The sequence below is a fragment of the Dreissena polymorpha genome, chromosome 3, assembly GCF_020536995.1.
Source record: "Dreissena polymorpha isolate Duluth1 chromosome 3, UMN_Dpol_1.0, whole genome shotgun sequence".
Taxonomy (NCBI): domain Eukaryota; kingdom Metazoa; phylum Mollusca; class Bivalvia; order Myida; family Dreissenidae; genus Dreissena; species Dreissena polymorpha.
The window spans coordinates 70,458,753-70,485,647 of record NC_068357.1 but is presented as its reverse complement, the minus strand read 5'-3'; the positions used below and the strand labels follow the sequence as shown (position 1 = coordinate 70,485,647).

The following is a 26,895-nucleotide window of genomic DNA, read 5'->3' as shown; positions in this document are numbered from 1 at the left end:
CGCTTGCATACTTTAATCTTTAATATGAAATATAATAATCAAATTATAGTTATTAATCCAGACATAATATTACACCTCTATTTTAAGTCGATTAGTTAACATATGTTTTCGTTAGAGTTATTCTACCAGCGTAAGTATCCAATGATGCAATGCTTGTTTTAAGTCTTTAAATTTCGCAATTTATTATTAATTGTGAAACAAACAAGCCTTCGGCGTGAGAGAATGATAATGAGAACCTGCGAATTCGAAGTACTTATGCATTTTCTACATCAACCAAGTCACGAAGAAAAGTATTTGCTCTTTTCCTTAAGCCACACACCTTGAAATGAAATGCCTGCTTGTGTTTCCACATTTAATGCATATGTGTTTTTATTATTATAATGATCCGTATCGTCTCTAGTTTATTATTCATCTTTCACATTTCTCTAGACGAATAAAGAAATAATTAATATCTACTCGTATACAGATGTGAAATATACGTGCCTGATTGTTTAATTTGTTGCCATAGTTTAATTTGTGTAATTTTAATTTGTTGTAGACATTAACACAAATGTGCACTGTCTATCAGTAGCATATGTATCCACTTCATATGCGTACGACAATCCACTCTTCATTTTGGTTTATTTTTTTAACATAAATATAAGCAGCATGATAATCGATTGCCAACTGTCACAATATGTTTTAACATTGCGATTGTTTCCAACCACTGTCATGTAAATATGTAATACGTTATATACACTAATTATAATTGAACACCTACTTTCTTTTTCACGTGACCATTTGAAATGTATAATATAACATGACTAAGACAGATGATGTACTATGTACAAGTCGAAATAAAGTTCTGTTCTGTTAATCAATACATATAGACGCAATTTGAAAGTGCGCACAATTTTCATTAAATCTATAATCTAGTTAGCAAGTCATTATATGTTTTTAAATTTTAAAACCGAAAGTAGGATTTCTTTACGTATATATACGTCCATTTCGACAAACGCGATTATTTTTAAGTTTTAAAGCACAAAAAGACGGATTTGTATCTTGTAACCCCCAGATATATACTAATTGGCATAGATAAAATTAAATCTATGCCTAGTTAGCAAGTAACCGAAAGTAGGATTTCTAGACGTATACGTCAATTTCAACAAGCGCGATTATTTTTTAAGTTTTAAAGCGCAAAAAAGACGGATTTCTACCTTGTAACCACAAGATATATTCAAATTAACATAGATAAAATATGTTTCTTATTTATACTTAAATTGACTTTCATTTCAAGGTATGTGGCTTTAGCGGTAAATGTGAAGCGTAATTCATTCTTTGCTTTATGTTCGTAGCAGAAGATGAAATAGTTTTCAAGGAGAAGGGTTTTATCGTCCGAAATGTTCAGTAAGTCGATGGCGCAGGACAGCAGCCAGAAGCGTTTAATTATCGGCGAGCCTTTTGTGCAACCGTACGCCTAGCGGACGTCTTATACTGCAGAATATTAGTGGGAAAGCGGACAACGACAACGAGCGAGGCCTGGTATAGGGGAGATAACCCTGGGTTATGGTTAGGTTAGGGTTAGGGTTAGGGGTCGGGTTAGAGTTAAGGTTAGGGTTAAGGCTTACCCTAACCCAAACCCGACCCCTAATCCTAACCCTAACCCTCTAACTTCCCCATGCGAATTACAATACCAGGCCTCATTCGTTGTCGTTGTTCGCTTCCCATATTAGTGTTTTTTTACAGTATGGTCTTCAAATTTAATGACATGTTAATTATATCATTTGCAATCATGTGTGTGTGTGGTGGTGGTGTGAAGGAATGCAATTTATTATGACATGTAATATCTGTTCACAGGTTAATGTGGTAAAATTGCTTTGAATAAATTGCACAAAATACAAAAGTATCGATTAGGTAACAAATCACATTCACTAATGTGCTGCAAAACAACCAAATAATCTTCAAACAAATATATATCTAACCAACATGTACCGTTTCTATTACTACCACAATCGTCTACTTTTTAATCCTAAGTTGTTGTTATTTTTGAAACGCAGGCTAACTTCGTAAAATAATCTCCAATGCATACGTTGCATACAATTAAAACCACTCATTTAGTTTGGAATATGATATTCTGCAATATTATAACAACTTACCCGATAATTAATGTAGGAATTATGCACCTATGGAGGCACCGAAAGCATTGATAACCCAGTATGTTTAAAAACGTAGTGGACACTTGTTTGAAGCTTCCAACACCACAAACAGTTCTAAGACTTCCGCGCAGGCCGGATCACTAACATCCTTTAAATAAATCGTATTTGGCGATGCGATCATGTAGGTCGATGCGTGCACAATGCTATCTTGAAATCCTAAACTACATGGGTAAATACAGTGGGGACTAATTTTGTGAAACTTTTTGGACGATATCATTATCTGTATGATGTACACAAAAATAAATACTCTCATAAAGTTCTCCTCCTGTATGTTTATTGAATCGACAAGTAATGCCCTTGAAAAACAAATGTGTCTTTTCTGATGTCTCTTCGAAAAAGGAAAACATATAAATATGTGTTTATGTGTAATGTGCGGCCGTACAAAATCTGGAAGTGCATTTAATAGGTTATACATTAATGATATTTAGCAAAGTATATTTCATATTTTATTTAAACAATCAACCTTTCTCACTCATGATTTTTTGAGTTTACATGTTTTTCTTTCTTTAAACATAATTCACAGTTTTATCGCTCAGATTTTAACTGCAAAGCACACATTTTCATAAAATGAGTCTTTATTATTGATTATGTTCTATAAAAATCAGGATGTATATAATAACAGTTTTGCTTAAATACAATACCAGTTGTATAAAGCGTTTAAAAAATATCCGACGGAAGCTGTGTATTAGTTATTGAAAAACATGTATTAGTTTTATCTATTATTCATGGCAGCATACGAATTGCGAACAGTCTGACGCTGCACAAAAGCCTTATATGAAAAACAAAAGATACAAAAAACAAGAGACTACAACAGGGATCACCTTCATTTCGGAACGATCAATGCAAATGATAAGAGTTTAAAATATTGTTTGAATCTCCACTCTTTTAACTTCTAGCTTTAGTTGAATCAATGTCGGATCCCTAACAAGTGTCACTTTAAAATTGCAATAGACGTTTGCTTAAAATCTCACACGTTAAAACTATAAGTATTTGTGCGAACAATTTGCAGTGTAATGGTAACTGTTCGACTATTTGCATACTATATCTACTCGATAACATTTACAAATACAAATATTCGCTTTGATCAAAAAGAACTTTTTAAAGAGAATAATATAACATGCTGTCTTAGACTAGACTCCCACTAGACTGCCATGGTGTTTATTTGAGGTTAAAAATGGCTTGTCAACGTCATGACAAATAAATGGTGGATCTGTTTCGTAACAGGTACCGAAGAGAAGACTGGACAAGGCTGAAGAATTGCTTAAGTCCACACAAAACAAGTTAGTTAAAGAATATTGCTATTAAAAGATACGATGAATGTGAAGGAAAATGTATCAATATTTTTTAGATGAAATCAACGATTATATGGACAGTCGCATGCCACTTTTCCGTTCATCACACAACTAAATTTAGCTCCCCGGAAACGGAGTTGAAATTGGCTGAATTCTATAAACGACCTGAACAGATTCAACCTAACCTATCCGAGCTTTTCGCTCAACGTTTCCTTAATGATAGATAGGGAAACTTGGAAACGGAATTTAAAAAATTCGATGTTGTTGCAACACAAACGTACGATAATTCTGATGATAAATTCAATGCAAAATAAAGCACGGATATTTTGACTAAACAAACCTTTCATGATATAGACCTTGAGCTGTCATAATGACCCTGCTCCCCCCAGGGGGAATTTTCAAGGTTATGTTTTTCTTATTTTCTTAACCTTCTAGGAAGTTGGAATTCCCTGGCAAAAGTTTGCAAAATTCTGTTGCGGCTTTGCAGAGTTATGGGACTTTGAAACGCATACTCCTTATTTTGCCTTTTTACACTTTTCAATTTGCATTTTATGCGGCTGTTTACTCTATAAAGCAATATTGTTGCTAAATAACTGGTGCCCCAGCCTATTCTATCGAATTTAGACATTGTGAAATGTACTATTTAATTCTTTATACGGCTTTCAATTAAGAAAATCTTCAATAAAAGAAATCTAGGTTTCTAGGTATATTGTGTCTTTTAAAAATGAAGCATAATAGTATTCAAATAGTACTAGTGCATGAAAAAGGGCAGAAATTCTCTAAATTGTCTCTTTTTAGAAACTTATTATGGCAAAGCCTATTCACCTAAAACAATCATAGAACTGCCAAAAGATACATAAGGGGGAACTATGTATTGTTCACTTTGCAAGTACAGTAAAGGAAGAGGTGCATTTACTAACAAATTATAGTTTCCAAAAAATTAAAAATGTAGCAATTACAAGGTCAACATACAAATCCTCAATACATCGACACGACCACTTTAATAGTACATATGTAATCTGCCCGCACAATTGGATTTTGAAAAACATGGAATACACAGGTGAGGTTACCAGTTGTTCACCAATCCAAGTCATGTTCCAAAGCGGGTACATTCATCCTGATGATGATGACAATAAGCCATCTACATCAAAGTACAGGCGTATATCCTTAGATGCTACCAGGAGCTCTGTTCTGTTTCCAGTAGATAGTTACATGTTTTTGTGACAAAGGTATTATCAAAATTAAGGGCTGCAAGAACAATTAAACTTAATGCGTTACAAAATGTGCTGTAGAATCAATTAAGCCAACAGCGATTCAAAATTTGATAAACGGATGTTTTGTGAAGTTCAGGATCAAAACGGTATTTCCCATGAAGCAATTAACTATAATACTTGCAAAAGAAATAATACAAGACCTTGGGCTCGCCATGCAAGTCACGAAGGCTCAGAAGCAAGCATTAACCAACCAGTGCACACTGAAGCTTTCAAGTACATATGTAATTATGTTGAAGGGTATATTGTACTAGGACATAATGTGGGACGGCTCACAATGATAAAGGAAAGATACCTTAGCTACATCCTCAAACACCACCCTTTTTGATATACTGAAAAATAGAAAACCTATAAACTCAAAGATTAGCTGTCAAAACATTTTCCAAACCCATTTGATGTGGGGGATGGAATGGATGAGTTGTATTGTTTATCATCTGGTTTTCATCTGCCAACATTCTTAAAGCAGTATATATTGGTTGTGCTGCTATGGAAGCCTTTATCACTGGAGGACTCATTGAAAAACATATATTCTTACATGACCCTGTCAAGCGAAAAAAACTACAGATATTTGCAACATCCGCAGTGAGTAAGACAATTAGAAGTTCTAGTAACAAACTGGCACAATTTAAAGCTGAACGCAACATATTGGCACAATTGCTTCTTCTTTCAATTCAGAATGATATTGATATCGAACGACACTTTCTTATCCACTGTCCCCAGTACCTTGGTCTTTGGAAACAGCTGATGGAATGCCAGTGAAGATGGATAAAGCAATGCTTTAACATTATATGGAGACTAATTGAACAAATACCAAATGATGATGTTACCAGTATCATTGATGGCAACGCAGTACTACACATCCTGGTATCAGTGCCTGATACCTTTGAAGAAGTAGCCAAGATGGTTTTTGGTCACCATTCAAAGTTTGGTCGTGATTTTGTCACAGATACCTATCATGAAACTGCAGTCAAATAATCACCACCATTTCTATTGTCAGGTGCAAAAACCAAAACCCGCAGGAAGTGGAAAAGTTTTCTTTCACACGATTTTAACAAAACACAGCTTCTAAAATTACTATTGGAACAATGGAGCACTGACAAATATGCAGAACAACTTTAGGTTCGCAAAATTTATTTTGTTCTTGGTGAACGATACTGTCTGCCAACAAGCTATGACGGACTGATAACTGAGGTAGTTCCAGGAAAATCTTTGTTTTTGTCGCACGAGGAAGCAAATACAAGAATTACTTTGCACTCCCTGCACATAAAATTATTTAAACCTGGCACCAAAACCATAATTGTGAGATCACCCGATACAGATGTCTTAGTGTTTCGTATTAGATGTTGTACACAAATTGGGCTTTCAATCCTATTTGATACCGGAACTGGAAACAAACGAAGATTCATCGACGTAGTAACGATTGTAAAAGCAAAGGGAAATGACTTATGGTCAGTGTTACCCGCAATTCACTGCTATACTGGTTGTGGTACTATGAGCGCATTTGTGAGAAGGGAGATAGTAGATCCAGTAAAGCTTCTCGAGAAAAATACAGACTTATTGCGTACCTTTGCCATGTTTGGTAAAAGACAGGAGTGTAGTGATGACTTGTTAGTGGAAGTTGAGTATTTTGTTTGTTATATGTATGAAAAGCCAAATTACTCAGGTGTAAATAAGCTCCGGTTTGATACATTCTATAAAAGAAGTGAGATCAAAGGTAATACTCTGAAATCATGCGACACTATTGACTTAAGTTTGCTACCTCGATGTAAAGCAACACTTAACATGCACACCAGACGTACTAATTACCCAACATATATTTGGTTATACGCCCATGAAAGATATACCTGCTTACTTGATATTCAAAATAGTGGCCGGATACTTGACGGAATCGAATATGTGTGGACTGATAGTGACATTTTCCCCAGTGAGCTAGTGGATATACTTTGTACAAAGTTGAAAGAGGATAACACCAATCAGAATGAGAATGACAATGATGATAGAATTGAAATTGACAATTTGTTTGATAAAGTGTTTTACGATCAGTTATATAACTCCTGTGTCCTAACTATGAAAATGAAACAAAGTCAAATCGTTAGTTACACTTTGATTTGAAAGTATAAAATAATAATAATCATCATCATAATAATATTAGCTATATTCAAGATGATACAATTATCAGGTTATAACTATCTTCTAATTTGAGTATTAATCTGTCTATTATTTGCCTGAGAGATGAATTCCTATGTATGCTATATATTTATCATCATTATAAGTATCACTATTATTGTTAATATCAACATGATTAATAATTGTTACATTGATTATTGTTATTATTTTACCAAGCTTGTTGGCATATTGTTTGATAGAAAAATAAGATTATGCTCTGAAATAATATGTTTGACACAAAATAAGTAGGTTAAAGGAATATGTAAGCGAATCATATACAAATATGTTTAATAGAAAATATCATTATATAAACATAATAGGTGGCCTTTGAATGATTACAATCTTTTTTTTATTAAGGAATGTTAAGATAAGTTGTTTTCTTAAAAAAAAATTGCATTTTGTATGAAAGGTTATCTAAAAACAAATATTAAAAAACGTTTTACACTCATGTATTTTAAAGTTAAATTTCTCCGTAACGCCCCACTTGCCAATTGCAAACAATGTGTCATGAGAGTCAGCGGATAAAGAAGATTAAAACAAGATATGTGTTTGTCAGAAACACAATGCCCCGTATTGCGCCGCTTTGAAGCCATAAATTTGACCTTTAACCTTGAACGATGACCCTGATCTTGACCTTTAGCCACTCAAAATGGGCAGCTCCATGAGATACACATGCATGCCAAATATCAAGTTGCTATCTTCAATATTCAAAAAGTTGTGACCAAACTTTAACGGAGGTTAAAGTTTAAGGAACGAAAAATACAATGATATTTGACCGTTGACCTTAAAGGATGACCTTGACCTTGACTTTTCACCACTCAAAATGTGCAACTCTATGAGATACACACGCATGCCAAATATGAAGTTGCTATCTTCAATATTGCAAAAGTTATAAAAGTTTAACCAAGGTTAAAGTTTTGTGACACACACATACAATGACTGAAACAATGAAAGACAGACAGACAGGCCAAAACAAATATACCCCCGATCTTTCGATCCGGGGGCAAAAAAATAGGGTCAACAAAATTCCCCCAGGCGGGGGGGGGGCAAAAGTGTTCATGGCTAACGGCCTTTTATGCTGGTATTTCTTGAACTAAAGTGCATAGATATGTCCATATTCGTATTTGAAAGTCATGACAACAATTCAATACAGATCAGTAACAATATACATGTATATGTTAGTAGATTGGAACAAAAGCAAGTCATGCTTTTGTCGTACAAAACTGTTGATTCCTGTTCAAAAAATGATAAAGATTGTCATCACCATTACTGTTTTCGATGACAACTATTTCCTACGCGAGGGTAATATTTATATTATATAAACGGCAAAACCATGTCTAATGCAGAAAAACATTACCTATCGAAACTGATTGTATCTTTCTGAAATAGTATATATTTCATTAACAAAATATTGTTGGATATTGTAGATTTTTCTGGGGAGTTGATTCCGTTGCGGGCAATGTTGGTATCTACAATAACCCTTGAGCAATTGAAGTATGTCGCTTGCAGATATGAGCTTCATAAGCCTTCTGGAAATCCGCTTCAGGGCGCGGACGTATGTTGCGCAGAAAAAGAAAACGTATGGTCTTGTATATCTTTAGACAATCATGGCAGTTGCCACAACTGTAAATGGTTCTTACTGGTCAGAAAGGAGTTTAGCTCTAAGGGGAAACACCGGATCAACCGTACTGGGCATACTTTCAAGCAAGGTGGAACGACTACGTCCATGCAACTAAATAAGTGGGGCGCCATAAAGTAATCCAGCTTCTCGAATGTTGTGATAAGCCGCTTGGCCGGGTCCTCCAACGCTCATCAGGAAGCTCGCTCACTGAAAAGTCCGAGGCAGAGGTCTAAGCAGCTATTAAAACGCTGGCAGTTCGGGAGGAAAACACTATGGTGGCCAGAGTAGCTTTGCATAAAATACGACAAGATCGTGATGAAACTGTTCGCAGGTTTGGTGCCCGTATAAGAGGACAATCAAGCGTGTGCAAATTCACAATACCATGTCCGTCATGCGCTAACAATTTCAATTATACCGATGTAATCCTTCGCGATGTTCTAACAAAAGGTATTGCTGATCCTGAAATCCAACTTGACTTACAGGGTGACAAAAACCAGGAGATGACCCTGGAGGAATTTTTTAAGTTCGTAGAGGCCAAGGAGGCTCACAAACATTCTGCCACCAGACTTGTGGACTCTTACGCGGTGGATGCAGCAAGCAGCTCCTACAAAAGGACTAAATCCTCTTCCTACTACCAATCACATGACTAGCCTCTAGAACGATGTGGCTATTGCGGCAGGAAGGGTCACGACCGGGGTGCCCAAGCGCGAATTCGTCGACAGGAATGCACGGCATATGGACACACATGCAAGAGTTGCAATCGTGAACACCACTTTAAAAGCGTATGCCGCAGAAAGGACAGGCCAAAGAAAAAACAAGCTAGTGACTTGTCTAACAGCGCTATATTTGATGCTTTATGAAGTGTTGATGGTATTGGCATTATTGATAATTCGTGTTCGCTAGATGAATCCGGCATTGAACGATCACTATGCACTGATCACCACGCGTATGATAAACTCAGTGACACATGGATCAAACAAAGATCAAAATCGCAGCCATTCGTTACTGTTAATGTCTCACATTTTGTTTACAAAGCACTTTGGTTTACTTTGAAACATGACAGCTCTATTTCAGCTACAATCCCTGCCATGGCCGAGACCGGATGTCAGAGCTGTCTTGCCAGTCTAAAGGTGATATACCGGTTAAGCTTCGTGAGTCATACCTTATTCCGGTAACCATGCGGATGCATAAGGCTACAAATGTGGGAATCAAGATCATGGATGCTTTTCAGTGCAACCAATGAAGCAGGCGAAACTATGGGGACTAGGCAAAGACATACATCACCGATGCTGCCGACAGAATATTCCTCAGTCGTGAAGCCTGTGTAGCCCTTGGCATCATCCCTGAAACATTCCCTGTCATCGGTGATCATGCAATAAATACCCTATCCTGCGGTTACCCCAATAAAGGAATCCCTGTCAGCCTGTGAATTTCCCAGACGCAAGCTACCCCTAAATCCACCCACATCGCTCCCATACCCCGCAACGCATGATGATCTGCCACACTTGAAAGCTTTCCTACGAAAACATTATGAATCTAGCAACTTCAACAAATGCGAGCATCAACCGCTTCCACTGATAGACACCCCCAATGAAGCGTATGGTGGACCCTACAGCGGAACCTGTTGCCCATCGCACACCGATTCCTGTCCCCATACACTGGCGAGAGTCGGTCAAAGATGGACTGGACCAAGACGTACGTCTTGGAGTTATCGAGCCGGTACCCATTGGGGAACCTGTAAAATGGTGTCACAGAATGGTTGTCTGTGCGAAAAAGAATGGTGAGCCTCGCAGAACAGTTGACTTCCAGGCGTTGAATGCCCATGCCACCCGCGAAACTCATCATACGCCGTCGTCATTTCACCAGGCGCGATCAATCCCAAACGACAAAAAGGAAACGGTTTCTGATGTCTGGAACGGGTACAATAGTGTCCCTATACGTGAAGAAGATCGCCATCTACGTTTATCACGCCGTGGGGCGCTATCGATACAAAACAGCTCCACCGGGATACGTGGCCTCTGGTGATGGGTATACTCGCAGATATGACGAGCGAGTTTCCGATATCCCAAACAAAACAAAATACATAAATGATGTCCTCCTTTGGTCTGACTCAATAGAGGCGATTTTTTTTCCAAGCTGCTTTGTGGTTTGACATATGTTGCAGGAATGGCATCACATTGAACCCCGAAAAGTTCAGATTCGTTGAGGACACCGTCGAGCTCGCTGGATTTGAGATAACGCCAGACACCGTAAGGCCGTGTAAAAAATTCCTTCCAGCATTCCTGGACTTCCCAACACCGCGAAACATAGTCCATGGTTCGGTCTTGCTAACCAAATCGCATACGCCTTCAGCATGGCGGACAAAATGTTGCCGTTCGTCAGCTCCTCAAAGCTGACCATGTGTTGCACCGGTCTGCTGAACTCCAGGAGGGTATTGATGAATCAAAACGGGTCATAGCTGACGAAATAGAAATGGGTGTGAGAATATTCGACCCTAACAAACCTACTTGTTAAGCTACAGACTGGTCTAAGGAGTGAATTGGATTTTGGTTGCTACAGAAGCACTGTTTATGTGCATCTTCAACTCCTTTATGTTTCAAAGACTGTCGGAAGGTCACTCTTGTCGGGAGTCGTTTCAAACATTCTGAAGAATCCAGGTATGCCTCAAGGTGAAGCATTAGGCCAGATTCTGTGTTCTTGGCTGCAGTCAACTGATCGGCGCTGTTTATCACCAATCTTTGTTGAAGATTCTTGGTGACAGAACACTTGATAATATTTCCAACACGCGCCTTCGGAACTTAAAAGAACAAACACTCCGTAACATGTTTAAGATTCATATCCCTTGCGTCAAAAACAAAGCAACGGATTGCCTATCTCGACATCCAACTGGCAAAGCGGATAAGATGGTCCTGCCCGATGACATCGCCTGTATGCTAGACTTCATACATGCACCAGCATTGATGGGCGGTCTCCGGATCATAGATGAAACAGAGCCGAGTCAGGATGAAGCTGGCATGCTAGCAGCGCTCCAATCCGTAACATGGGAACGGGTCCTTACAGCTACATCCAGTGTTCCCTATATGCAGACACTCCTGGAAATTATTCAATCTGTATTCCCCGAAAATCACCAAGACGTTCAGGAACCGCTCAGAGAATACTTCCCGTTTCGAGAACAATTGCACACGTAAGACGGTTTGGTTCTTTACAAGGATCGTGTTGTCATACCTAAGGACTTAGACATGAGGTTCTTGAATCCTTACGTTCGGCTCGCCAAGTTGTAACAGCTATGACAGCTAGAGTAGAATCGTCCATTTTCTGGCCAGGCATTACTCCAGCGATAAGCAATATACGCTCAAAATTCCAACAATGCAATCGTATTGCACCCTCTAACCCGAGTGTTCTACCAAAACCGCTCGCCAATCCAGAATATCCATTCCAGTGTGTGTGTGCGCTGATTTCTTCCATTACAAGGGCTGTAACTTCCTTCTGGTAGTTGACAGATATTCGAATTGGCCCATAGTCGAGAGAGCCAACGACGGTGCAGATTGTCTAATCGACTGTCTGCGACGCACGTTTGTGACATTCGGGATTCCAGATGAATTAGCATCCGACGAGGGACCGAAGTTCACTTCAATCACTATCCGTATGGTCCTACATAACTGGGGCATCCATCATAGGCTTTCATCCGTCGCATTTCCACATAGCAATTGTCGCGCTGAAGTTGGTGTGAAGACTGTGAAACGTCTTATTACGGACAACGCAACACCTGACGGCAAACTTGACACAGATGCATTCCAGCGGGTTATGTTACATTACAGAAATACCCAGACAGAGATACAAAGCTACCCCTGCCGTCTGTATCTTTGGACATCCGATACGGGACTTCATCTCTATACCCCTGGACGGTACCTACCTCACAGTTCCTGGAGAGAAACCTTAGACCTTCGCGAGGAGTCTCTTCGACGCAGACACATGAGAGCGGCTACAGTAACACACACGCAGATTGCATCCACTGATTGTTGGAGATCATGTGCGGATTCGGAATTAAACTGGTCAACACCCCTTCAAATGGGACAAGACAGATGTTATCATAGAGGTAAAACAGTTTGATCAATACGTGTTCAGGATTGATGGTTCCGGGCGCGTAACACTCCGAAACAGAAAGTTCCTACGAAAATATGAACCGATATATCCCCAACCGCCAAGAATGCCTATCGCAGTGGAAACGCCCGAGAGTCGATCACGTACATCCGCCGAACACCAGGCTCGTACCAATCCAAACGTCCCCATTACCGCACCGCACATTGCTGTGCCATCCTCGGATAACGCGTCGGGACAGCAAACACAAACAGAATCGTTTACACAGCCAGTTCCTATTTCGACCGACCAGACTAGTGAACCTACCGCTCCGCCAGCCGTCCCTTCCCCGGCTATTCGTCGGTCCAGTCGTCAAGTGCAGGAGCCTGCATGACATGCAGATTATGATATGTGATCTGACTGATACTTAATTGCCTGTGGAAAGTGCTTTAGTTATTCATGTTGGTCATTTTGTTGTTTTATTCAGTTTGGGGGAGATATATGATTATTCAATGTAGTTCGTTTTTACTTTCAGACGGTGTTCATTGTGTACGTAAAATAAACCACGTTCAAATAGACCACGTTCTTATTTAAACCGAATATGCAGAAAACTTAACAAAAGCCCAAATTGAAAACTGACCCATTAGAACTTAAGATCGCAGTTTCAACTAAAAATATTAAAAAGAAAGATACGGTTACGACAATAAAGTCTCTGGTGTACTTAAAAAATAATATGTTATATAAAGTCCAAAATGCAAAAGATACTTCAAATCTTGGCTAAAGTAGTACAACCCGATATTTTAACAGTCATAACGCAATGTCTAAGTGTTCTGTGGCACAACACTGGCTTCGGAAAGAGATCGGTGGTGAAGATGAGAAATAGTCATGATGTGCTCATCGTGTTGCCTTACAACTGAATCCGAAACGTTAAAAACTGAAGTACATCACTAATAAACATCAACTAAGGGACCTATACAAACAGTATGTATAGGTCCCTGATTAACAGATCACCGGATCCTAGTCCAAATAATTAGACGTAATGTATTGATGTATATCGACCCCATATTAATAGGAGTAACCGCAACCAAGCTGACGTCGAATTTACAAACTTGAATCTGTCATCCAAAACGTTTGTAACGAAAATGATCACTGTTGTAAAAACTTGCCACAAAAAGAATGAAAGCTTGGTAACTTACCTGAGAAAAAGCTGAAGGGTAATCAACTTAACGACCAGAAGTTATTACAACTGAAACATAATAAACTTCATCGTGATACAATATTTTAAAACATTTCTTTTAAAAATTATATTACTTTTGAGTATGGTATAATGTTTATTGCAAAGTCTCAGTTCATGTTAAATTGCACCCCTCCTTTTTTCAAACAACAAGATGAAAATGTCCGACTCAAGGGCAAAATCGACTCAATTGCGAGTTACATTATTTGGATAGCCCCAAATGAATGTATCGAATCGATTTTGTGTAGTAGTTTTTCACGACATTTTTTATCAAATTTAAGTGTAGTTTTTTTCTTTTTAGGTAAAATTAACGATTCTATTTGCACGAACTGCAATAAAATAAAGAAAGCGATTATCTGTATGTTCGGTTACTTCCCTTCTGTACAATATTGCCACTGTTATTTTATAAACAAGAAGGTATTTACGTGTGCATCAAAACTGACATACAACTTATCGTTTCTGTCTTTTGTAATATAAAATAAGAGTATAATGTCAAGCAATCAAGTATAATATTAAATGTAAACATAATAGGAAAATCAGCTACTTTAACCCTTTACCACTTAGATACGTATTTGTTATCCCTTAGAAAGTTAAATTTATTTAAAGACCTTTCTTACAAGATTCATGTTCTAAAGGCTTCATTTCAAACCCTACGATACTGATGGGCAGCAAATAACATAAAACCTGAACATTCTGGTTTTATGCTGTTTGCACATATCCATTTACACTGGGCTCCTGAATGAAAAAGGGTTAACTGAACTTTTGTGGACATATTATATTTAATTCTGAATACAATTAAACTGTGTATCACTGTATAATGAGCAGTCAGAAATATCGGATTTCTTTCGAATTTTGTCTTTCTATGAACATTTTCATAATTAAAAAAAATGAATGGAACATAAACGATGAACGTCGTCATGTAAAAGATCATAGAAAAGATCGCAAAATACATCTTCATTCATGTCATTAATCATTTGAAGATCACATAGTTTGTTATGCCAGCAGGAGGACTTGCTCATGGTTGCCATGGCCTCTGATGCTACCAACAGCAGACCAGCCCTGCAGTCCAGGGTGGTGCTTCAACAGTGTCTGTCTGCCAGACTCATGATTCAACCAGCCTCTGAAGGGAAGGAAGCCGAATATGTACACGTGGCTAAACAATCGTGTCTTTTCATTTAAGCGCAAAGCCATTTATTGCAACTATATGCACCATTGATTAGGTAGTGTTTAAACAGTCCTGTTATAAAATATTACATTGTTCTGACTCATGTTCCCTGAAATGTTAGTTACAACAGCAGGTTAGTGTTAGTACATTAATATTTCCAACTCGCCTCCCTCAAGGAACCCATCCCCTCTGTAACTAAAATGTGTTTCAATCTACTTTTAAATCCTGTAGTTGTTTATTCTTGTCATGTTTAAAAAAGGGGCCATGCTCTGTGAAAAGGGGGTTTAATGAATGTGTGTAAAGTGTTGTCCCAGATTAGCCTGTGCAGTCCGCACAGACTAATCAGGGAAGACACTTTCCGCTTATATGGTATTTTTCGTTTACAGAAAGCATCCTCTAAGCAAACATCAAGCTTAGGCGGAAAGTGTCGTCCGCACAGGCTAATCTGCTACAACACTTTGCATGTGCGTTAAACCCCCTTTTCACAAAGCACAGCTCAAATATGCAGTGAAGGGTTTACAAAAGCTTGTTCAAAGCACTTCAGAATGGAACTTGTGTGTGTTCAATTACAACATATGGTTTGAATGCAAATGAGCTCAATAAGGATGTTCCGTCACATTAATTACTGCTATAGATAACATTTAAACATTTCAGATTGAGCGTGGAATGGTGGTCTATGTGTGTTACCTACAAGGTTCGGCTGAAGAAATAATAAGCGAAATTGGTACAGTTAACCTTCATCAGGATTTTAACACAGGGCATATTAGTATTCCAGTATATGAAATAGAATACTCTGGAATATATATTCTACTTATCGATGTGCATTGTAAATATTCAATGTAAACATTTCGAATATATGTTGTGATAAATACATTGAAGTTCATCTTAATAGTTATAAATAAAATGCTGTTTTTAATATAACAATAACGTTTGTTTTACTGTTAACATCATCAATAATTGTGACTCAGAATATACATTAAATATACTTTAATATTTATTGTATTGTCCATGTTACAATGTAAAAGCGTACCATTTTCGCAAGTCCATGATGTTAATCAAATAAACACTGTGAAAAATTTCAGCAAGTTCAATACTTAATGCTCGACTAAGCGAGACAGACACTGGTCGCCTGGTATCCATTCTAGATCTTCATGGAGATATTCTCATCATTCCACAAGCCACACTGGGTGGCAACCTCAAGTGTAAAGGCATGCAGTATCACAGGAACAGTGACAAAGAAGACGGTTTAAAAAACTGTATAATAAGTGTGTTGCATTGTTGGAAGGAACAGTTCAAAATTCGACTGCAAAGTGCAATAAAAACATCTGTGAAGTACGGGACATACGGCAATAGACTAGTGTTTTCCATGGAAACTAATGGTCAATATACTCGTTATTTAGAGTTTTGATGCGCAATAAATCATGATATTATGTTATTGTGTTTGTCTCGGGAGTAGCTTACGGGTAAGTTGTATTTGGTTTTCTTACACAGTTTTAAATGTAACAACACTAGTAGGCCAGACCGTTGTCAGACATGCTTTTATTATTATACATAAATATTCACCTGGTGGCCTGCTTGGGTAATACCAGTATACTTCTGTTTTGTTTGAGCATCATAATACCCTACAAGTGATAAAGATGATAAAGATGCAGTCAGGACGAACCTAAAAATGTTAATAATAAAACCTCATCCTGTGTGATATTGACACTTGAAAAAAGGGAAAACGTTCTGCTTGCAACTTGCTGTCGCAACATGGAGATCAATTGCGAGTGGTTCTAAAATTGGCTGATAAGTGATGTGTTACAGTCTGCACAAGATTTAATGAAAACACGCATCTAGCTTATTCCACCAAATCTGACAAGAAATGAGTGAACAAGTCCATGCATCATCAGGAGTATGTACTTAATGAAGCTGAGCTTCAAATGGGCCTGATGAGCTACGGAGAAATTGCTCTTGTGAGGGTTTTCCTATCGAATGGTGACTCTTGATATGGACAGCACCCCGGAGACAAAAATCTTCCACCAGTAAGTAGAAATCAGTGTCATTGCTCGATTGCTCGATTTTCTAAAATATTATACTGAAATATGAAGCTCATCAATAATTTGAATTGAAGTAGAAGCCTTCTTTGTTTATCCAATCTAAGCATTTTGCATTTTCGTTACTTTTGACTCATCAAAATTATATGAATTGCAACATATTTACGCAAATAATGCTATGAAAATCAGACACAAATTATTGTATTTCATGTATGACAAATTGGTATTTCTTTTGTAAAGTGATATACTTATATTGATTCAAATCAACATTTGAAGTATCAACATATATTCAGATACAAAGTATCAAGACGTCATTATTTTGACCCTTAAAAATTCCATTTGACTCCGGAACATTTTAAGCACAGGTTCATTTTAATCCTGGTTTGCAAAAGCTTTTGAAATCCCTGACTAAGACATACTACTCTATTTATATATGTTATATGAAATTTTAATGTATTAAACAGTTTTATAATATTGTGGAAAATTCGTGACAAAGAAGCTGACAAAGAATGTCTTGCATTATACTTATTTAACTGAATGAATTCTGTATTCAAGAGGCATGCTCTTTTTTGCAGCTTCTGAACATGCCCCTTTATTAAGATATTTGAGATTTATGGAATGAAAATGACATGTGATGCGTTTGTAAAAAAACAGGTTGTTGCTCCACAGCAAATCGAAAACTTGGAAATAATGAGCCGGGTACAGTGCAACCGTTTGCGATGACAACGTCACCGTGACGGGCGTTTGACATTCACAGTCGCACATGACAGGTTGCATCTCTTCCGTGATCAACAAGGTGATGAAGCGGAAGCAGTAAATTTTCCACATATCGAGAGCGTCGTCTTTGGTTGAGAGAAATGAGAAAAAGCAAAACAACGGTATATAATGGAAATTGACAGTACTTATAACATTGGTAATTGAGGAAGTGTTGGCTTGTAGCGGACTCTAGGACTCCTTGTGTGCTGCTTCTCTGGATGGTGTAAGGTCATGTGCACGCCACGGTGAAGGTCTTGTAAAGTGTTCCTTCAAGCACAGAGACCTTCATATTAAGGACATACCTGACTTTAACCCTACGTTCTGTTTAGAAAAAAGGAACACTGAAACTTAAATGAAATCTTAGATCAACAGCCAAGATAAGTGTCATATGTATGTGACAAAGAAGAATTATTGTTACTTTGTGGTTTACATAAATCAAGGTATCTATCGTCATACTGTGCTGTGTTATGTGAACGCACCGCTTGAAAGTGCACGGCATTGTACCTAAATCATGTTTTGCCATAGTTCAAATTAAGAAGTTTATTCGATAATAAATTTAAAAGTTGAAGTTTAAGATGCTGGAATATTTGTTTTCATGTGCATATAAATAAAATAACACAGGACAAAATACTTGATGAAATTGAGATATAAATTTTTAAAATTATTATCTTAATTAGGGTATATGTTTATACAATCGAATTGACTACACATATGCCCTGTTTATATTTTACTCTTGTATTTTACTTGTATTCTTTAGTTTATTGGAATACCTTGATTATTGTAAAACTTAAATTCACTGTTCAGTCAATGTTCTTACCACGCAACTGTAAAGGTTGCTGTAGGTGAACTTATAGACTTGTATTTGCAACTGAAGCAGTATTTTTACATCGATTAGTCGCTGGTATTCCTGTTGCAGTCCAGTAAAGTCGCATTGCAGCTGATAAAACCTTACCTGAAGTGGATTTTAATCAGGATCTGTTCCTGAAATATTAAATATATGAGATTTTTGTACATGTCATGATAGTATAAGCAATAGTTTAAAAGGCTACTTAAACAAGCAACTTAAATAATTTATTAATTAATATATAAGAAAAGAAATATTTAAAAACACAGTATCTGAGCAGAGTATATGACAATAACCAACAAACTGTTAAATGCTTCAATCATGTTTGGGGTGTTCATTATAAAATACCCGATAATGATATCATATGCTATACATGCCTTTATAACAAATACTTTGCTATATTTTGGTAAGATGGGACCTGATGAGCCAGGGGACCGTTTCAATAAGATATCGTATCGTAAATATAACGATATCGTAACTCGGGTAGTTGCGATTGGATTTACGATTCTCGTAAACCGTTTCAATAACCCCCTCGTAAATGTCCTCGTAAATCGCTCTCGCAATCTACGATTTCTTTATTGTACATTCGGTTTTCTTTGGGGTTATATTCAAACTGTCAACATCCGGTAGGGTGTTTACACCGTGTCGTTTTCGATATGTGTTGCGAATATTTGAGAAAAAGCACATATAACAAACATTAAACAGAGAGCGAGATGGCTCACACGGGATCAATAGACGATTTATTGCATAAATCAATCTTTTGTACCGTGTTACAGTGGAATAGTGTTGTTTTTCACTGTGTGCAAAGTCCATGAACTCACTGGAATTGTTACTAACGTCGTTGACGTTAGTGGAAATGGAATTTAGAAATGTCTAATCATCATGCTGAATTATCAACAGCATCATTTCTGTGGAACACTGCGATATGCCTTATATAAGTGTTTCATAGTTATGGTGCTTTTAAAGTAGTTCACTATCTGCCAAGATTGGAATGGTACTTGTATACAGGTAAAATAAATAATTGTGCAGTTTTTATTTTACTAACATATTGTAGTGAAATAAGGTCACACCCAACAGCTTTGCTGTTGGGCTAACTCTTTAGCGACGCGGTTAAAGTGTCTGACTACCACTCTGGAGGTCGTGGGTTCTATGCCCGGCTTGAGCTCAGTATTTTCACATTAATGGCGACGAGACAAAAAACGAACTGTGAATGCGGGACTGGGTCTGAGCTGTTTAATGGTTTCTGGGAGAGCCATGCAGATGCAAGACATGCTGTAGCGAGCGTGTCTGGGCCTTGAAACAATAAAAGGGGGAGGAGTGTAGTGAAATAAGGTCACTAAGGCTGTTGGGCTAGCTCTTTAGCGACGCGGTTAGTGTCTGACTACCACTCTGGAGGTCGTGGATTCAATCCCCGGCTTTTGCTCAGTATTTTCACATTAATATTATACACTTTCACATATAAATATTTATTTAACTCTTTGTATTAAAGCTTGATTCCTGAAAAAGTATGATGCTTATCAAGACACTGGAGTCTATTTCCCGAGTAGAACCAATACTTTGTGTCTTCAGAGATGATCTCGAGGACCCTCCCTCATTGCCAGTGGGGATCAAAGTGGGACCTTCTGATAAAAGTAGCTAGACAGACACTATAATTATGTAATATTCCAGGGCAACCTTTTTACCCAAGGTATTGTCATAGCCAGCGTGTCGCCCGCCGTCTGCCTTCCGCATCGTGCTAAAACTTTGACATTTTGCTCTAAAATCAAGAGCAAAATCAAAGTGCTTCCACCTGCAACTTTTTAACTTCATATGTAGATGTACCTTGATGAGTTCTACATGCCACACCCATTTTTGGGTAACAAGGTCTAAGGTCACTGTGACCTTAAAAAAAATCTGACAAGCTTTAATTTATTCAAAAGTGCATATTATCATTGATGATTCTGTAATACATGTAGTTACATATTAAAACAGTTACAATATGTGTTACTCATTTTTTTGCTTCATAAAACATGGTTTATCTCCATGCACATCCAACTCTCTCAGTAACGCTTGATTGGACATTGTCGGCTCGGTTACTTCTTACATGTACCTTGGGTACTCTTAAGTATACTTAAATGTACCCCGGGTCACCGATTACCCTAAAACGATATTGCTTATCTTCAACAAACTAATCTTTAAAAACAAACTGTATCAACATGCTTTTTGAGTAAGAGTTTTGATAATATAGAGGCCATTGTACAGAAAATTTGACATGAATGTGAACATAATTTATAAAAAAAATAGCAGACAACTACAAATTTAGCGTTAAAATTCCCGGGTATGTTTTAGTATATTTACCGTACCCGGGGTACATGTAAGTATACTTAAGAATACCAGCGGTACATGTAAGTAGTACCCGAGCCGTAAATGACCAATCAAGCCTCAGTAACTGTTCCTAAATTACAGTCACTATGTTGCCTTTTAAACTCCAACAAAAAAAGGTCTTGACAAATGAAATGTAGGGTATTTGCACCATATTTGTCTGTGTTTAATGATCATGTAAATAAACTTGACATGCAGAAAAATAATATACTTTTAACATAATTTTTATGTCCCCCACCACTATAGTGGGGGGCATATTGTTTTTGCCCTTTCTGTCGGTTGTTCTGTCTGTCTGTTGATTTGTTTGCTCCAACTTTAACATTTTGCCATAACTTTTGCAATATTGAAGATAGCAACTTCATATTCGGCATGCATGTGTTTTCTATGGAGCTGCACATTTTGAGTGGTGAAAGGTCAAGGTCATCCTTCAAGGTCAAAGGTAAAAACAAGAAACCGTCGGAGACGGGTGATGCTCCCAAAAGGTTTTTTTTGTCACAATATTGCACTATATATTCAGATAAAAGGAAACGTCTTGAGGGCACAGTAGTTGGGGGGACAAGAATATTTATATATAAAATTTCAAAGGGCCATAACTCTGTGAAAAATCATCCGACCAGAACCCTCTGATAATATGCACATCTCCTTTTGGTTGTGAGGCTTCCCATAAAGTTTCATTGAATTCCGGTCATTAGTTGCTGAGAAATAGCCCGGACAAAAATTGTACACGGACGGACGGACAGACGAAGCGGCGACTATATGCTCCCCCAAAAAATTTTGGGGGGAGGATAAAAGTGGCGCAGAAGGTGACATAGTGTTTCCGAAAAACACATTTCTTGTTTTTCCTGCATGTTTCCTGCATACATTCATTTTTGTGTATTAAAAAAATTATTTCTCCTTGTGAAAAATGCACTTCATCAGAAAATAAGTAGGTAACCATAAGTGCATTTTAATTGTGTTTTAAGTATATTTTCAAATAATTTAATTAACTTTTTGGAATAAACAAAACTGAAAAAGTACACACAAGTGTATTAAATTTGCATTAATTACATTTTCATATACATACATGTACCAACGCCTATTTATGAGCAGTAGTCCTAAAATGGTTTACTTATGGTTGACAAAATGCATTTTGTATTACTATTATTTCAAAATATAGCTACCCATCCAGTTCAATATAAAACTGTAATGTTAAATTATACACAGTGACACTATGTGAAGTTGGAATATAACATATTTTCAACAATTATAATGTGCTTTTTTCCTATTGTGTTTATTTATTTGACAAAATTATAAGTAAAATAGATACTTGCATATGCAAATTCTTTTCATGCTCTGAATGTATTTTTGTTATTACTGTGTATACTTTTGTATTATTTGTACTTTTCTAATGTTTAACAGTGATGGTATTTTTATTATTTTCATTGTATTTTTAAACTGTGTGCAGGCACACATCCACAGGGTTTCATTTTTTTTAGGATTTAAGAAAAATCAAATTAAACACCCAGTGAAATCAATTAAAATGATACAATTATATATGCAATAGTGTCTATTTTACTTATATTTTGTACAAATTAATAACAGGTTAAACTGCATGTACTGCAGTGTTGAAAAAACACTGTTTATTTTCAAATTGATGTCTTATTCCAACTTCACATAACAGTGTGTTCCTAGAATAATGAAGAAATACTGGAATCTCAAATTGTGTCATATCATTGTTTCTAATATCTGCATCAGCAGTAACCCTTCTGAAAATGAAATGTGCTTTTTACCAAAATGCACTTAAAAAATTGCATTTTATCTGCACTTGTTTAAGCGAATCTCTGCATTTTCTAAAGAGTACACTTTATTGCATTAATTAATTAGAAACAGATGAAGCCTTTTTTCATGTTCTTTAAATTCGAAAGTGTATTTTTCTTTTTCTTTTTTTTAAATAATCCACTTTTTCTTAGACAGTGGAGTTTTAAGTACATCTTTTTAATTTATAAAATGTTTAAAGTGAATTTTTTCTAGGTTAGGACATATTTTTACTTTAGAAACAAAATAACTCATTCTTAAAAGCATTATTAGGTGTTTGCTAAAATTTAAATTAGTAACAAATTATTTTTTCCATTGGGGCCATACAATCAAAATGTTCACCATGAAAATGCTGACAACTTCAAACATCATTCTTAAATTTCTTTTTAAGTACAAATGTAAGCGCTTCTTCTGCGTTCTCTGTATTGCAATCCACTTTATAATTTAAAGTGTATTTAATTACATGTTGAACAAAAAGATTGTGAAGTAAGAAGCTAAAGTGACATTATTCAAGAAGCTTCTTCTCTTAAAGATTCACTAACACAACATCGAGTTTAAACAGTTTTAACAACTTTATTCGCAACAACAGTAAATATTTGTAGTGGTTATAACAATGACCCAAAGAAATATTATTTATATGATTTAAAAAAAATCTGACGACATGTGAAGGATTATCTGTGGAAAATATAGTATGGAGTAGCTGTACACACAATTTAAGTGGAACATTTTAAGTACAAAAGGGGCATTATTAAGCTAAATGCAGGTCAGAGATAAGCAACTTGGTCAGTGACCTCACAATGACATAATGACCCTGAATACATAAGTGCTTTTAATGAAAATATGTAATAGAAACAGTGATATAAGGATGTTGCATGTTTACCATAATTTTATACACAGCTTATCATTCAAGGTATAGTCGAGCTAAAATTAAATATATATTTTACATTTAAGTTCGAATAAAAAAAATACACATTTTTTTCTTCAAGAGTTCCCGCTGTGTTCAACTGCATGTGTGTAATATAACGTATTCAGTATTATGGGTATGAGAGTCCCATCCACTGCTCCCGGGCCTTGTGGCAGAATCCAACCTTCATGCAAGTTTGTTGTTGTACACAGACTGGAAACCTATGGAATATATCATGTGTTTAAAATTAACAGTACATGATAAAGCATTTATATACATGATTTGATTAACTGTGTTTAAATTTTAATTTATTTACTGTGCTCAAGTTTTCATCATCTATTGATTTTTTATTCACATATAGTTTATGTATCAAATAAAAAAAACAAATGAGGAATAAAAAAAGATGAAAAGTAAATAAATTATGATTGTACCATCCCTGTAAAATGAAAAATAATTTTAACTAAGAATTTGACCCAAAATCTATATGAGATTTTATCACATGCTATACCCTGTTATACATGTGTAATATACTTTTTAAGCGTTTTCATTGGCTTAGTTTTCGTTTATTGACCAATCGCATTTTGTTATTTCACCAAAATGACGTTGCAACGTCAATTGATGCCACGAAATGTAAACAACATTTGGGATTTATCATTATGTTTGCGTTAATATTTATTTAATTTGCTCATTTAAAAGCATGTGATAAAAAAAGATCTCACACTCGTTGTCATATCATACATGTACCATATTTTATTTAACTCGTCCAGGAAATTCATTAGTAAGCTCGCCAAAGGCTTGTTTTCTTACAAAATTCCTTAACTCGTTTAATGAAATATGGTATGATATGACAACTCGTGCCAGATCCTATATGTAAGACATGATGTTTTTAAATAAATAACATTTTTTCTACAACAGTTTAAAATCATGATTGAGTAATTGATTATAGAAATAAAGACATTTACCAATCATATGTTTGCTGATTGAACTCGTGAAGGCATGTCAAATAACTAAAGATGATCTGCTGATTCCATGAAGATCTGCCAGCTTGGAATAGATGTTTCCTTTGGCCAAAAATCTTTAACTGATGTCAGTGATGAGTACCTGTTGGTGTAGTACAATATGAAAAAGTGAATAATACTAGTCTTCTAATGTAATGAAAATACTATAATATGTTACTGTTGTGTATGTGTGTTCAAAAACAACAAGATATTTTGATAACTCAGTAATTGATTTGTTATTTCATGATGATCATCACTTTGGTGTTTTGTGGTTGAAGGTTTGATACACATGTAGGCTAACAGTTGCCTAACTGGGCACATTTTACAATCCAACATAATTTAGCAATGCATGTATCGTTCTGACAGAATATTAAATAAACATAATACAAAGAAAAGGAATAGATTGTAACGAGTTGTATAGCGTTGATAACAAACATTTACCAATAAAAAACAAGGCTCCATTGAGTACTTATCCGAACAAAAAAACTTCCGAAATCACATGCAAATTGCAATGGATAAAAGCTTACAGCAAAATTAATCATTGCACAATAATTCGAGCGGCGCAAAGCGCATATACTTCAACTGCTGTTGAACAATATAATTGAATCACACACATAATAAACACATAGGGTTTTCACGTATGATAAATTGCAATTTATTTTGATTTATTCATCCTTATCGAATATAAACAAAGGGCAGTAACTGACATATGGATTCCAACGTTAAATATTTTGCAGAAAGTAATCAAGGGATAAAAAAACAACATGTTTACTTCCTCTGTATTGTCGTCGATAAAAAGACGGAGCCAAAAGCTTCTTATTCGGCGTCTAAATGCACAACATACGCGGTGTCCATTTTGTTTTCGACGTAACTACGACTGCTTCTTACGTCTCGTAGACTTACGAGAGAATTCTACGATATCGTAAGTTGCGAAAGTTTATTGAAACGCAAAATGGCAAGTTGCGATAATCGCAACTGGTTTACGAGTCGTAACATACTTACGAGAGCTTATTGAAACGGTCCCCGGATCTAGCAAGGCACGGGCAGCTATATCCACACCGTCAATTTTCATAACTGACCATGGGTCAGCGCAAATCTTCTTCTTCTACTACCTCTTCTTCTTCTTCTTTCAAGCATTGCAAAATAACTTCTGAAACTATTGTGTTAGTATGTGTATATGTGCGTAACAAAAAAAAAAGACAAATACTGCAGCTTACATGACAGCACATTAACTCAACACATTGTGCTATATAAGCGTAAACACATACAATTTATAATTAGTAAATTATATGAAAATTGTTTTCTTCTATTTTAACATTTAAGTTTTACCTACCGGACTCAAAGTGAAGACTACCAAGTGTCTCGTGATATAATGTTTCACACAGCTTTGTTTTTGACTTGCATTCTTTTCATTGCAGCTCTTCATTTGAATCTTTTTTCTTCAACTTTATGAAAGACAAAAAACGAATGTATGAACCTTTAGCGTGCCTCTGTGTGAAGCCAGATGCACAACAACTCGTATGAATGTTAACACTCTTGCCTTTAGCGTGCCCCTGTATGCAGCCAGGCGCACATCTATGGCATACCATTTGGGTCGAAAGTCAACAAGACCTACTAGGTAAAAAGAGAAATGTACGTCGACGTACAATATGTACGTGGACGTAAAAAAATTGTACTTCGACGTACAAATATGAAATACACTTCAACGTATATATTTGTACCTTGAAGCACAATTTGTACTTCGACGTACATTTTTGTACGTCGACGTACAAATTTTCTTAACAGCTAATCCAAACACTCGTCTCTTAAGCCGCTTTTCCTTTTGATTTATTCATAATAAATGTTTCAAATCTCTTTTTTAATTGAGGACAAAATGAATAAAAATATCAAAATTGAAAAAAAAAAACAGAAAAAAAAACAAAGAATTAAAAATAAATATCTACTTGATGGTATTTATTCTAAAATCGGTTTAAGTAATAAATATTATACACTTTATTAGACAGCCGGCCAATGTCTGATCTATATGTCATAACATGACGCTCAAAGGGAAAAGATAGGGATCACCACAGCAGGTTGCGAATACACAGTGTAGACTTCCGCTGTTTTATTGTGGTAACACGATTGTTTAGAAATCATAGGCCAAATAATATGGATCAAATTTTGAAATAAAAATTGTATGAA

At 36.3% G+C, this 26,895-nt stretch overlaps 2 protein-coding genes and 1 long non-coding RNA gene across 4 annotated transcripts in view; 2 read left to right on the top strand and 1 right to left on the bottom strand.

Moving 5' to 3' along the window:
• Positions 1 to 26,895, top strand: part of LOC127874675 (uncharacterized) — a 61,055-nt gene that overhangs the window by 23,508 nt on the left and 10,652 nt on the right. The gene's annotated exons all lie outside the window — the stretch shown is intronic.
• Positions 14,863 to 16,663, top strand: LOC127874676 (D-aminoacyl-tRNA deacylase 2-like). The gene is made up of 3 exons (XM_052419169.1): positions 14,863 to 14,999; positions 15,676 to 15,745; positions 16,104 to 16,663. Exons 1-3 carry the CDS (start codon positions 14,874 to 14,876, stop codon positions 16,427 to 16,429), a joined length of 522 nt encoding a protein of 173 aa, XP_052275129.1. The 5' UTR covers positions 14,863 to 14,873; the 3' UTR covers positions 16,430 to 16,663.
• On the bottom strand, positions 23,366 to 25,430 carry LOC127874677 (uncharacterized). The gene is made up of 3 exons (XR_008047045.1): positions 25,156 to 25,430; positions 24,679 to 24,817; positions 23,366 to 23,937 (listed from the first exon to the last, which is right to left on the bottom strand). It is a non-coding gene; the product is annotated as an uncharacterized LOC127874677 (long non-coding RNA).